The sequence below is a fragment of the Hypomesus nipponensis genome, chromosome 17, assembly GCF_054491055.1.
Source record: "Hypomesus nipponensis isolate SF chromosome 17, ASM5449105v1, whole genome shotgun sequence".
Lineage (NCBI taxonomy): Eukaryota > Metazoa > Chordata > Actinopteri > Osmeriformes > Osmeridae > Hypomesus > Hypomesus nipponensis.
This window is the reverse complement of record NC_140377.1, coordinates 20139761-20151676: the sequence shown is the minus strand read 5'-3', so window position 1 is coordinate 20151676 and position 11916 is coordinate 20139761. Positions and strand designations below refer to the sequence as shown.

Genomic DNA, 11916 nt, shown 5'->3' with positions numbered 1-11916 from the left:
TTGAACAGAGCCTTTTCATAAAAAAGCCTTTAAAGAAACCAGATAGATAGACAACAGAGGATATGACATCTTCAGTACACCACAACAATGATTTAAGAAATAATAACATTAAATCAACCACACCTCTTGAAAGCTTTGACAGAAACCTTCATTTACATGCATAGCAATCGGGTAAGTGCTTGACCTATTTCTTTCAGGATTTTTTTTCCACGTTCTTCTGGTTAGGTGAACTATTGATAATAATAGCATGCGTCATGTACATTTGATTTTAACTAAGAAATACAATGTGCTGCTTGGCCTTTGTTCGTTGTGGGTGTGGCCAAATGAAGGGGTGTGTGCTTTAGAAGTGGGTGGTAGGTTATCTGCGTGTTGGCGTCATTACGAGTCACTACGAGCTGTCAATGCCAAAATATAACGGGGGAAACTTTGTTTTTAAATCATATCTGGAAACTGTCGATTTGGAAAATAAACTAGGATCAAGAATTCTCCAGGGACTGTATAGTGGTTATGCATATTCGGCGTTGCCCCTTGATCCCGAGGACGCTCACTGCTAGTCAGTGACAGTGGGATTCTGCTACTGCTAGCAAGCTGTAGCCGACTTGCTAAGTTAAGAAAGTGAAGACGGCAGCTAAACAGAAGCTAGATCTACTTACACAGACCTATGCAACTGATATCAGGTAGTGACTTCGTATACACTATTTACATATATCTAATTGTTTTCCAGTGCATGCTATGATTGTGAAGACACCAATGCTTTATTATTTAGACCTTGTGACCGCAATACGACCCCTTACATTGTGGCTATAGCATAGCTTTGCCTTTCTCACAATTCATGTAGCAGTTTGACTTTTGGCTATCAACATGCTAAAACTCGTTTACCATCTGGCTAAACTATAATCCAATGTCATTGGTTAGGAATCTGTTTCCCAAATGCGAGACATTTCACACGTTGCTTCTTTCTTGCACATTAGTCTCCCTGCTGCTATCACGCACGACGCCGAGAACAAGGGACTGCTGCATTCCCTGCCAACATATGCATGATTGTGTATGCCTTTCCCAAGTGGAAGGGCAATAAGCCAGACTCAGGGAGGTAAACAACATTTCCCTAACCCCAGTTTGAATTCTTACTTAGTTAAATACATAGCTGTAGAGCTAATGCTTTCACAATTTAACTAACACTTGTAAGTGCACTAAAGGGAATTGGTTTAGCTTGCTAGCTAGCTCGCTTAAGGAATTTTGCTGCAGTCCCCGTTAAGGGGAGGAAATAATCGGCTGTCGTTTTTGGTAAATATTTCAGCAAGGAAACCGTGCCGCTATCAGTTGTTCTAGAAATACTGGTAACGTTCAATATCTGAAATCGTATCTCCAAGTAGAGCACTCCACGGTTTTAATTGCAGAAGATTGTGTATTCCCTGAGTTGGAGCCTGTCACCTGCAACGGCCTGTGCTGTGCAGGCTGTGCAGCATTGCAGCATACTCCGCCGGAACGCGTTTTGGATTTCCACTGTAAGGGGGGTAATTGGACCGCTATTATTTATATTGGTCGATATGCCAAGGACTTAGGTCATGGTTTGCTGACGGTAGCACTAAGGTGTGAGGAACAAGGTCAGCCGTTGATGGTATACAGCGTGCTAGAGCTGTCAAGCAGCTCAAGCAAGCCTCCGACCCGTTCTCTCCGTCTCAGTAGACCGGCCCGGGCAGTCCAAACCAGCTTCCCAGGTGAGAAATGCCAATTAATTATTCAAGCTCACGAAGCCTACGATCAGGGACGTCAATGAACGTGGATAGGGACAGCGTGACTATCCGGCATCCTCTTATAGTAACGAACAGGTTCACACTACTGGGCCTAATTCAGGGTGAGGTAGGGGTAATAGCTTTGACAGTTGTCTGGCATAATTTGAGGCAGGCCACAAAAATGAGGCAGGCCCCAGTATGAGCGTGGCCTTCTGCTGTGCTTGAATGCTTTGTATTATGTAGCCTATATCATAACAGCTATACTACTGTGACAGAAGGCACTTATGACATTGGGGTTTTTGTGGTATAAATAGATCAGACTGGAGCAGGCGGAATGCCTGTGGTGTCAGTTGGGCCAAGAGTGAGACCTACAGAGGCTTTCTCAGAACCTGACGTAGCCAACTACCTAGCCAAACCTTACCGGCCCTTCTGGACGGTACCGGTCACACAATCATGTGTACCCTTTCGCAATCACGGGCTTATCGTCAAACGAGTTGCTTGTTCCAGGATAGAGTTTTGAATTGCGTTGCTTCATCTAAGCAGCCTGTTTGGTGGTGGATTTACTCTTGCATTTGCGATTGAGCCCTTATTAAGCCGAGTCCAGGGTTCACAATAGCCTGAATCCTTGGAGTTTTGCTGTGTCCACTGGGGTTTCTTGAGAATGTGTGGTGGTCAAGATGAGGACGCAAAACACCAGGAACCACAGAGAAACTTGAGGTCGAGTGTTGGAAGCTCTGAGCAAAAGGCCTTCCACAGGGAATGAGAACTCCCAGCTTCTTAATCTCTTCTCGTTGAAAACAACATGTTGATGGAGCGGGAGGAAGCCTGTCGCTAGATGGGTCACGGGGATCTCATCAGAGGCTGTGGTTTTGTCTTTTCAGTGAATGAAGAGGAGCACTTGTGGACATGTAGTGTGTTTTGGCGTGTGAGATGAACCAGACGCGTCCACCAGGTCCTCGACATGACCGTTCGTTAGGCACTGCGGGGCAATGACTCCTCTCTCTTTCTCTGTCTCTCGCTTCAAGGCTCTGTCTTCTCTCTCTGCTTTTGTCTGTTTCTCTGTTTCTCTCAAAGGTCTTTCTCTCTCTATCTCTTTTTCCTTCTCTTCCACCTCGACTTTGTTGTCTGTTTTTTAATTGACTACTTCAGCTTCGCTCCATTACTCATTTCCTTCATCCTCCTCTCCGTTGCGCCAACCCTCCGACCGCTTGCCTCATCAGAACAATCCTCTTTGCCCTCAACAACTTGGCATTGTTTGCTTTCGAGTGCTAATTCCTTTTCTATGCCCTAAACAATTTGTACATAATCGCCCATTGCCCAAGTACCCACGAGTGAGTTTCGGGCCCTTGGAGGGTCCATCCCCTCCTCTCCCCCCGGTTGGTCTCCTCTGCCATGGTTATGCCAGGTCTCTCTTTAGGCATTTTCGAACCCATCCCCCCACCACCACCACCGCCACCGACAGTCTCCCCTAACAGCCCGAGCCTCCTGTGTCTGAACTAACGGTCCGTGTCTCCCTCCCCCCTCTCTCCCTCCCCTACCCCCCCCCCCTCTGTCCCTCCCCTCCCTCTCTTTCTCTCTCTCTCTCCCTCCCCTACCCCCCCTCTCTCTCTCCCCCCCTCTCTCTCTCTCCCTCCCTCCCTCCCTCTCTCTCTCTCTCTCCCCCCCCTCTCTCTCTCTCTCTCTCTCTCTCTCTCTCTCTCTCTCCCTCCCTCCCTCCCTCCCTCTCTCTCTCTCTCTCTCTCTCTCTCTCTCTCCCTCCCCTCTCCCCCCCCCCAGGTGAGTGATGGAGACGAGAGAGTTGAGCGTGGTGGCTGGCAGCTTTGTGGGGTTCCAGTTGATGTTCTCGGTGGCCAGTCCCCTGCTCTCGGCTGTCATCACCCCTAGTTACGGAAGCCTGCCCACCACCAAGCTCACCGAGTGGAACTCCAGGTACAGTACACACACACACACACACTCACACACACACACACACACACACACCAAAGCTATACGTCTGGCCTGTAACTCCTGTGAGACTGGTTACATGTTATGCCTGGCTGGTATTCTTTGAGGCTGAACCAGTAAAAGAGACCTGAGAGTGGAGTTAGTTAGGGTTTCGGCACAAAGATAGGTCGCTTGTCGTTGTGTAATAGCACGGTCGAGCCCGGATTACTGGTTCTTTCCGTACCTCCCTTGGATTAGTGTATGCATGTTTGTGTGGGTTAGGGTTAGAGTTCACAACAGTTTGGATGTTTGTGCCCTGTAGACATTGATGATCTGTCAGGTACTAAGGTTAGACAGAGTGGGCCCTGGAGGTTGTGTAACTCCGGTGTGTCTGTGTGGTTTATGTGAGGAGGAAGAGCACACTGGGAGTCCTGAGGCCCCTCGGTGAAACAGACTAGGCAGGATTGGAGGCTCAGCTCTAGAAAAGCGTGCCTTTCCCCCCAGATTCGGAGAGTGTTGGGGTGAATCCCTTATTCTGCCATCTTTCCCCTGGTCTAAAGACTCTGAGCCTGTGGGTTCTGAGTGGAGGACAGATAACAGCCACCTGAGACTTGGAGTGACTCTTAACTTACTCTGATAACAGCTCCAAAGGTCAGGGGTGCTCAGCCATGTTTGATAGTCTCTTTCTCTCTCACGCACACACACACACACACACACACATGGAACCCTTCTTGTTCCAGTTTGCTGTGTCCGTTGTCATCCAGGCATTATTGAAAGCTCCCATGGTCTTAGTCAGCCCAAATTTCTTGTTGTGGTGTTAGATGATGCAGATAATTTTTTCCCGTTATTGGCATTCTTCTTCTTGTAGACGTCTCTAAGGTTATCTGTCAGTGTGTGAGAACCGGAACTTGAGGCCTTGTGTTGACATTTCTACTCATTTAGTCACACTTGGCACAAAAAGCGACTTCCTCATGTTGAGCCTCTCTCTCTCTCTCTCTCTGTGTGTGTGTGTGTGTGTGTGTGTGTGTCCTTCCTTCAGGTTGGTGTCCACTGTCCATGCCCTGATCGTGGGCCTGTTCTGCCTCTACATCCTGTGGTTTGACGACGCCGTCAACGCGGATCCCGTCTGGTAAGAGGAATTGAAACCCGGCTCGCTTTCTCCCCATCTGTGTGTCTCTAGACCAGAACACAAGACAAGCCCCCGGCCCCCCAAGGGAGGAAGGGGAAGGAGGAGGGGTTTAGACACCAGGGATATGGTGAAGCTGTTGTTCTCGTCAGTGGAAAGAGAGGGAGGTGCACCGAGCTCATCTGTCGGGGAAGTCTCCAGAGATGTGGAGCTCTAGCCGATTTGCCCTTTCATTATCCCCCCCCCCTGTTTACTTCCCGTCTCCCTCTCTCTTTTGAACGCTCCTACTTCTGACTGGGATTTCCATCATCGAATCCTAAAAGACTCCCCCCCCCCCCCTCTCTCTCTCTCTCTCTTGCCCCTCTCTCTTGCCCCTCTCTCTCTCTCTCTCTCTCTCTCTCTCTCTGCCTCTCTCTCTCTGCCTCTCTCTCTCTGCCCCTCTCTCTCTGCCCCTCTCTCTCTCTGCCCCTCTCTCTCTCTGCCCCTCTCTCTCTCTGCCCCTCTCTCTCTCTGCCCCTCTCTCTCTCTGCCCCTCTCTCTCTCTGCCCCTCTCTCTCTCTGTCCCTCTCTCTGTCCCTCTCTCTCTCTGCCCCTCTCTGTTTCTCTTCCTCTCCTGTTCCGATCAGACAGGACAGAATCCTGCCAACAAGGCTCCTTTTCATAGCAGACAACAGTAGCCCAGTCTCCGCCTACCCCCTTCCCTCCACCCCCCCCCCTCCCCCATTGCCTCTCCGTGTGACACCCCCGTGAGCCCCCTCTCCTCACGGAGCCCCAACCCACCCTCTCATCCCCTCTCCCCCTGTGCCACCCTACGTCTCAGGCTGCATGATCAATACAGCCCCCCCCCCCCCCCCCCCTGCCCTCACTCGTATTGTGTCCCCGCGTTGTCCTGGCCAGCTGATGGGGCAAAAAGAGAGAGAGAAGAATCAGTAGAGTAGAAGGGAGAGGAGAGTGGACCTGGCTCAGGGAAACAGCCCTCTGCAGGGTGTACTTACTGGTGCTTGACACACATTCACTCACGCTCCAATCCTTTTCTTGAGAGAGTTTAGTCTGTTGTGTTTGCTATGTAATTACTCCCCCCCCCCCCCCCCCCCCCCCTCCGCCAATCATGATGTACTGTCGCCATCTTGTCTTTGGGTTTCCCTGTGTGTCACTCAACAGCACGGTTTCCCTAACCGTTTCCTCCTCCTCTCTTTTAGTCTCCACCTCTCCACACCAGTTTAGTAGCTTGGCTGTAGCTAAGCTAGTTCACTAGTCCTTGGTTGTTGCTGCACTCGCGCCGTCGTACTTGATTGTAGCAATACTAGTTCATTAGCTGGCTGGCTAACTAGCTGGCTTGCTAGTCCCTGTGGTTGCATCACTGAGCGTGTGGAGTAAACGCTGGATTCCCCAGTCAGCGTGACTGTATTAGAGCTTCATTGAGACAGACTGTCACAGAGAGGCATTGTGATCGAGCTGGACCGCTCAGCACGAGCCCTGACTGACTGACTGACTGACTAGCGGAAGCTGCTCTGTAGCCTCTGCACCATCACTCACACAGTGGAAGATCGACTGGCTGGCTGGCTGATTACCTGACTGACTGGCTGATTGATTGGCCGGTGTTTGACTGACTGACTGACTGGCTGATTGATTGGCTGGGGGAAGCTGCTGTGTACAGTTTGCACCGTCACATCCACCGCTCAGCCTCCATCACAGTATCTTTCCTCAGACGTTCAGCCATACCGGAAACCCCCCTCCAGTAGAGGTGCACGCACCAATACCAATTAGTTTTGAGAGTATCGGTCGATAGAGTACAAATGAAAGAGGAAGCGTAATAGTCGCTCAAAGAAAACCAGTAGCCAATGACAAACAGTCTGGCTAAGTGACAGCAAACGGCTCATCTCGTTTGGCAGAGTGAACTAAAGGAGAAGGATTTTTCTTCATAAAGAGAAGCATTTCCGTTCTCTCATGTCCGAGGTCGGTTTCTTCTCTCGTTAACAACTCGCGAAGCGGCTCTGAAGAGTTGCTCTCTCTCTGCCGCACTCCGCAGCAACGCCGCAGCAACGAGCTTTGGCATTGCCGGCGTCGACAAACGTTTAGTGTTTGCGAGGACGACGAACCGTGTTGTAGGCATGTGTTTCTGGGCCTCCCCTCGGAACGGTTGTCACTCATGTTACTGTACGAGTGTTTACCACGCGCTATCGGCCCGATAGCTTCTACACAGCTTCTTAGCTGGACTGGGGGGGGGGGGGGGGGTGTTGGTCAGAGTCCAAGGTTTAGTGTTTGAGGGGTGAACATCCTCTCCCCCCTCTCTCTCTATCAGAGACGGACCTTTGGACAGGCCCCGGCTCACACTGACCCGACTCTCATACATTATCGCTGCTGTACGATGAACCTCTGTGTCATGATATGGAAGTACTATGGAACAGGGTTCAGGGACAGAGGGAGGGGACTTGAGGAAGCAGAGCGGGCGGGAGACAGAGAGAGAGAGGGAGAGAAAGAGGGAGAGAGGGGGGGGGGTTCAATTGGGGAACAGTGTCATCCGAAGCAGTGGTTCCCAACCCTGGTCCTCAGGGTGCCCCTGTCCTGCACGTTTGAGATATTTCCCCGTTTGAGATATTCCCAAGGCAAGATGGCTTCTCTCTTGATGCTGCCCCTAAAGCGCTCTGTGTGTGTGTGGGTGTTCTATTACTCACAGAAGCCATGACGAGACCTGTCTCTGCCACACAATACTTTCGACTGGAAACTGTATCAGTTACACGATTACCTTACTACCGACACACACACACACACCTGCCCTCGTGCCCCCCTCAACACACACACGCACAGTGTGATGTTGGCATACAGGTCGAGCAGGCTGCATGCCAATGCCGAATATCTTCTGATCAGCATACAGCGGTAAAACAATCTTTCCAAGGAACCATAGCCTTGGGCTACAACTACGACCTACGGTGCAGCCCTTGAAGGCCCTCACCCGCCCACCCACACACTCAGTCAAGATTTTCTTTTATTTACATTACATTTAGTCATTTAGCAGATGCTCTTATCCAGTGCGACTTACAGTAAGTACAGGGACGAGGCAAGTAGGGTGAAGTGCCTTGCCCAAGGACACAACGTCATTTGGCACGGCCGGGAATCGAACCAGTGACCTTCTGATTACGAGCCCGATTCCCTATCCACTTAGCTATTTATGTCATTGGTGCCTGCTTACATGGACACTGACCACTCTGGGGGGACACACACACGCACACGCACGCCCAGCAGGAGCGCTCCTTCAGTCAACATCCCACTGACGCTCTGTCAACATCCACCTGGGCCGTAGCGGGTCACACAGAGGGCCAGCCTCACCAGGCCTGCAGGCCTACCAGTCAGTAGGACCTCCCATGGGGCAGCTCTGCAGCAGAACGGGCGCAGCGTCGCACCACAGTACGCCGAGTTTGCGTCTTGGGAGTAGACCGTTCCCCCGAGGCGTGCGTTCAAATCACTTGAATATTATTGTTGCTATTTTAATTATTACTTTTATCACTTGTATTATTGATTTTATGTAAAGCACCTTGAGCTACAATTCTTGTATGAAATGTGCTATATGAATAAAGTTTTACTTACTTACTTGAAATCCGTAAGTCGGTTTTGTTCTTTGTTTTAGGTTGGGTCAGCCTCCCTGAAGTGATCATCTTGTTTTGTGTTGTGTGTCGTTTCTGTCCCACAGGGGAGATCCCAGTCTAGTGAAGCTTAACGTCGCTATAACCTGCGGTTATCTACTCTACGGTATGTGTGTGTGTGTGTCTATGGTGATAAGCCTCCCTCTTATCGTTTTCCAATTCAATTCAATTGGCTTTATTGGCATTAAGAAACAAATGTTCATATTGCCAAAGCAACGGTGGAACCACAGAACACAGAAACAATTTTTATATCGTTACTATGGACGTCGGTATACTATTAATGTTACCAGATAATACAATATCAACCAAACATGGCAAATTCAGTTGAAAGTTTAAAGGAAACTTTAACATAACCTTAAGATTGGTTATTTATTATATATATATATATATATATATATGTATATGTATCATTTTCCATCCGTCTTCAAATCAAATCTGCAACAGTCGTCGGTTGTCTTTTCATTTGGATTGGCTGTATTGCTCCGTCAGTGTACGCGGTGTGTTAATGGCCTGGCGTTCCCCTGTGTGCTGTGCAGACCTGGTGCTGCTGGCCCGGAACTGGAGCACCATGGGGGACAGCTTCTTCGTCTGTCACCACTTGGCGGCGCTGTACGCTTACGGATACGTCCTGGTGAGAAGGCGGTCACCTTCCACAGCCGAAGGATGTTTCCTCCGGCTTTGAGGGTTACACTTCTTGAACTGTATAGCATTTGTTTGTTTATGTAATTTTGTGCAAACATTAACAGCGTTTTCCTTTTGTTTTTTTTTGTTTGGTCATTTTCTCCCTCAGACTCGCGGCGTGCTTCCATATTTTGCCAACTTCCGCCTCATTTCAGAATTATCCACGCCTTTTGTGAACCAAAGGTACCCCAGCTTGCAGCTTGCTCAGTCTTTTCAAAATGTTTTCCTTTTCCACGTACTTTGTTATTAAGGTGCCTCTTGCGATTTCTGACTTAACGGACCTCATCAAACTGGTAATGCTCAGGGTGAATGGTTACTCGTTGTGTGGATTGTCTTTGTAGCATTCAAACCCTGCACTGTCTGTACTTTAAAATAATAAATGCCGCTATCATCCTCTTCCTCCCTTTCTCTCGTTTTCCTTCTCCTCTCATCCATCCTCTTGTCTTTGTCTTCTCTCCTTTTTGTTTCTCCTTCTCTTCTCTCCCCTTCCCTCCTTCTCTCATCCATCCTCTTCTCTCCTCCTCTCATCCATCCTCCTCCATCCATCCTCTTCCCTCCTTCTCTCATCCATCCTCTTCTCTCCTCCTCTCATCCATCCTCCTCCATCCATCCTCTTCTCTCCTCCTCTCATCCATCCTCCTTTCATCCGTCCTCTCCTCTCCTCATCCCTCCTTCTCTCATCCATCCTCTTCTCTCCTCCTCTCATCCATCCTCCTCTCATCCGTCCTCTTCTCTCCTCTCCTCTCCTCCTCATCCATCCTCCTCTCATCCGTCCTCTTCTCTCCTCTCCTCTCCTCCTCATCCATCCTCCTCTCATCCATCCTCTTCTCTCCTCTCATCCATCCTCTTCTTTCCTCCTCTCATCCATCCTCCTCCATCCATCCTCTTCTCTCCTCCTCTCATCCATCCTCCTCCATCCATCCTCTTCTTTCCTCCTCTCATCCATCCTCCTCCATCCATCCTCTTCTTTCCTCCTCTCATCCATCCTCTTCTTTCCTCCTCTCATCCATCCTCCTCCATCCATCCTCTTCTCTCCTCCTCTCCCCCCAGGTGGTTCTTCGAAACCCTCAAGTACCCGCGCTCCGACCGCCTGGTGTGCGCCAACGGCGTGGCCATGGCGGTGGTCTTCTTTGTGGTGCGCATCGTGGTCATGCCGCCCTACTGGCGGAGCGTGTTCGCCACGTTCGGCACGCCGGCGTTCGAGCGGCTGGGCCTGGCAGCTCAGGTGGCCTGGATCACGTCGTGCATCGCGCTGGACGTGCTGAACACGGTGTGGATGTACAAGATCGCCCGCGGCTGCTACAAGGTGATCAGGGGCGCCGGGCGCAAGGCCAAAGCAGCGGATGCCCCCACGGACAAGCAGAACAACGTCAACAACCACACCGACTGAGGCGACTGCAGGGAGGGTGGGGGGGGGGGGGAGGGTACGGCCTCAGACCCGGGGGGGGGGGGGGGGGGGGGCTGAGACAGAGGGGCTGAGAAGTATCACCCCCCACCGCCCTGCTCTTCATCGCCTTGGGGCGCCCCGCCGACCTCACTCCCCCTCAGCCTCCGCCACCCGTACAAACAGAAACACACACACACACACCTCGTCCTGTTCCCCCCCCTCGCCTCCCGTGCAGGGGCGGCGGGGTTGAACGGCTCTGCTCCCCGTCTCCCAGGACGAGGAGTCCAACGCGCACACGCACCAGCCAGGCGCATCTCGACGTTTCTCGCCCGCAGTAGACGGACTGACCAGTGACACTGCCGGCGTGGCGCCCTCTCCTCCTCTAGCTCGCCCCTCCCCCCCCCCCCAGCATCTCTCCTCTCTCTCTCCATCTCCTGTCCAGTGGTGTGAATTGCCTGGCTGTGATTGACAGGTGAGCAAGGAGGAGGGGGCGGGATCTCTGCAAGCGCCGACTCCAAACTCCCATTTCTGTGTCCGGAGGATTGCTCTCCGCCTCGCCTCCCTTTCGCCGTGCTCTGGTTTTCCTTCGTTCGCAGGCTCCTCCCCCCTCCCGCGGCCCTTTTCAGTTGCCTGTGGCATTATCCGTCCATCCACATGCCAGGCCCTCTCAGAGCATATCCTGAGGCGCGCGCACCAGTTTCCCGAGCACCAGTTTGTCCTTGCAGGCAGCCAATCAGACAAGACACCGCAATGCCTCTAGCTGCTGTTTTTTTTTTTTTTTTTTTTCGACACCCATCTACATCACCAAGCCTTGGCCCCGGGCCGGCCGCGCCCCCTTCCGCCGCGAAACGAAACATCCCTCGCGTTAAATCATCAGCTGGCTCTCTCATTGGCCGTGTTGCCCCCCTCCCCCCCCTCCTTACAAACTCGATTGCCAATCCCTCCATAAAAGAAGCGTCACCGCGCGGTCGTCGAGCCTTGCTTTCTCTCTTCCCCGTCAAAGAGGCTGTTTTTAAAGTGGTGTTTTTCGTTCTTTCGATTTGGGCCCTTTTTAGTTTTAAAAAAGCTCGGCCGCTGTCTTCCGCATGAGCCGAACTCGAAACGGAGTCTCTGTCCGTTTGGGGCCTCTTCGCTCTCTGTCTCTGTCTGTTACCAGCCGGCCCTCCGTCTACTGCTCGTCACCTCAGTGTCCCCGAGTGGCTGTCCCGCAGAGGCACCTTTTAAACTGTCATTTATCCGTTTGTCCCACTTCTGTCTCTCAACGGTCAAGTTTAGAAGGAGAGTGGTTCCTTGTTCAAGGTCATGGGGATGTGACGGTGTGTGTGTGTGTGTGTGGTCCCTTTGTGAACACTACTAGGTGCTCTTCCTCCTGTAGATTGTCAGCCATAGGAATGCTCCCGTAGCAAGACAATGTTCCACAAAAGA

The 11916-nt window shown here is 51.3% G+C and overlaps 1 protein-coding gene across 3 annotated transcripts; it reads left to right on the top strand.

Annotated features, from left to right (window-relative positions):
- The first annotated feature begins 360 nt into the window (after positions 1–360).
- Positions 361–10504, top strand: tlcd4b (TLC domain containing 4b). 3 transcript variants are annotated; one of them, XM_084677979.1, is made up of 8 exons: positions 361–677; positions 972–1090; positions 3510–3662; positions 4696–4785; positions 8471–8529; positions 8960–9054; positions 9214–9287; positions 10155–10504. In XM_084677979.1, the coding sequence occupies exons 3-8, from the start codon at positions 3517–3519 to the stop codon at positions 10492–10494; spliced, it is 804 nt and encodes a 267-aa protein (XP_084534105.1). In that variant the 5' UTR covers positions 361–677; positions 972–1090; positions 3510–3516; the 3' UTR covers positions 10495–10504. The 3 variants fall into 3 exon arrangements, with proteins under 3 accessions (XP_084534105.1, XP_084534104.1, XP_084534106.1); XM_084677978.1 differs by lacking the exon at positions 972–1090; XM_084677980.1 differs by lacking the exons at positions 361–677; positions 972–1090 and adding an exon at positions 2801–3138.
- Positions 10505–11916: the final 1412 nt, after the last annotated feature.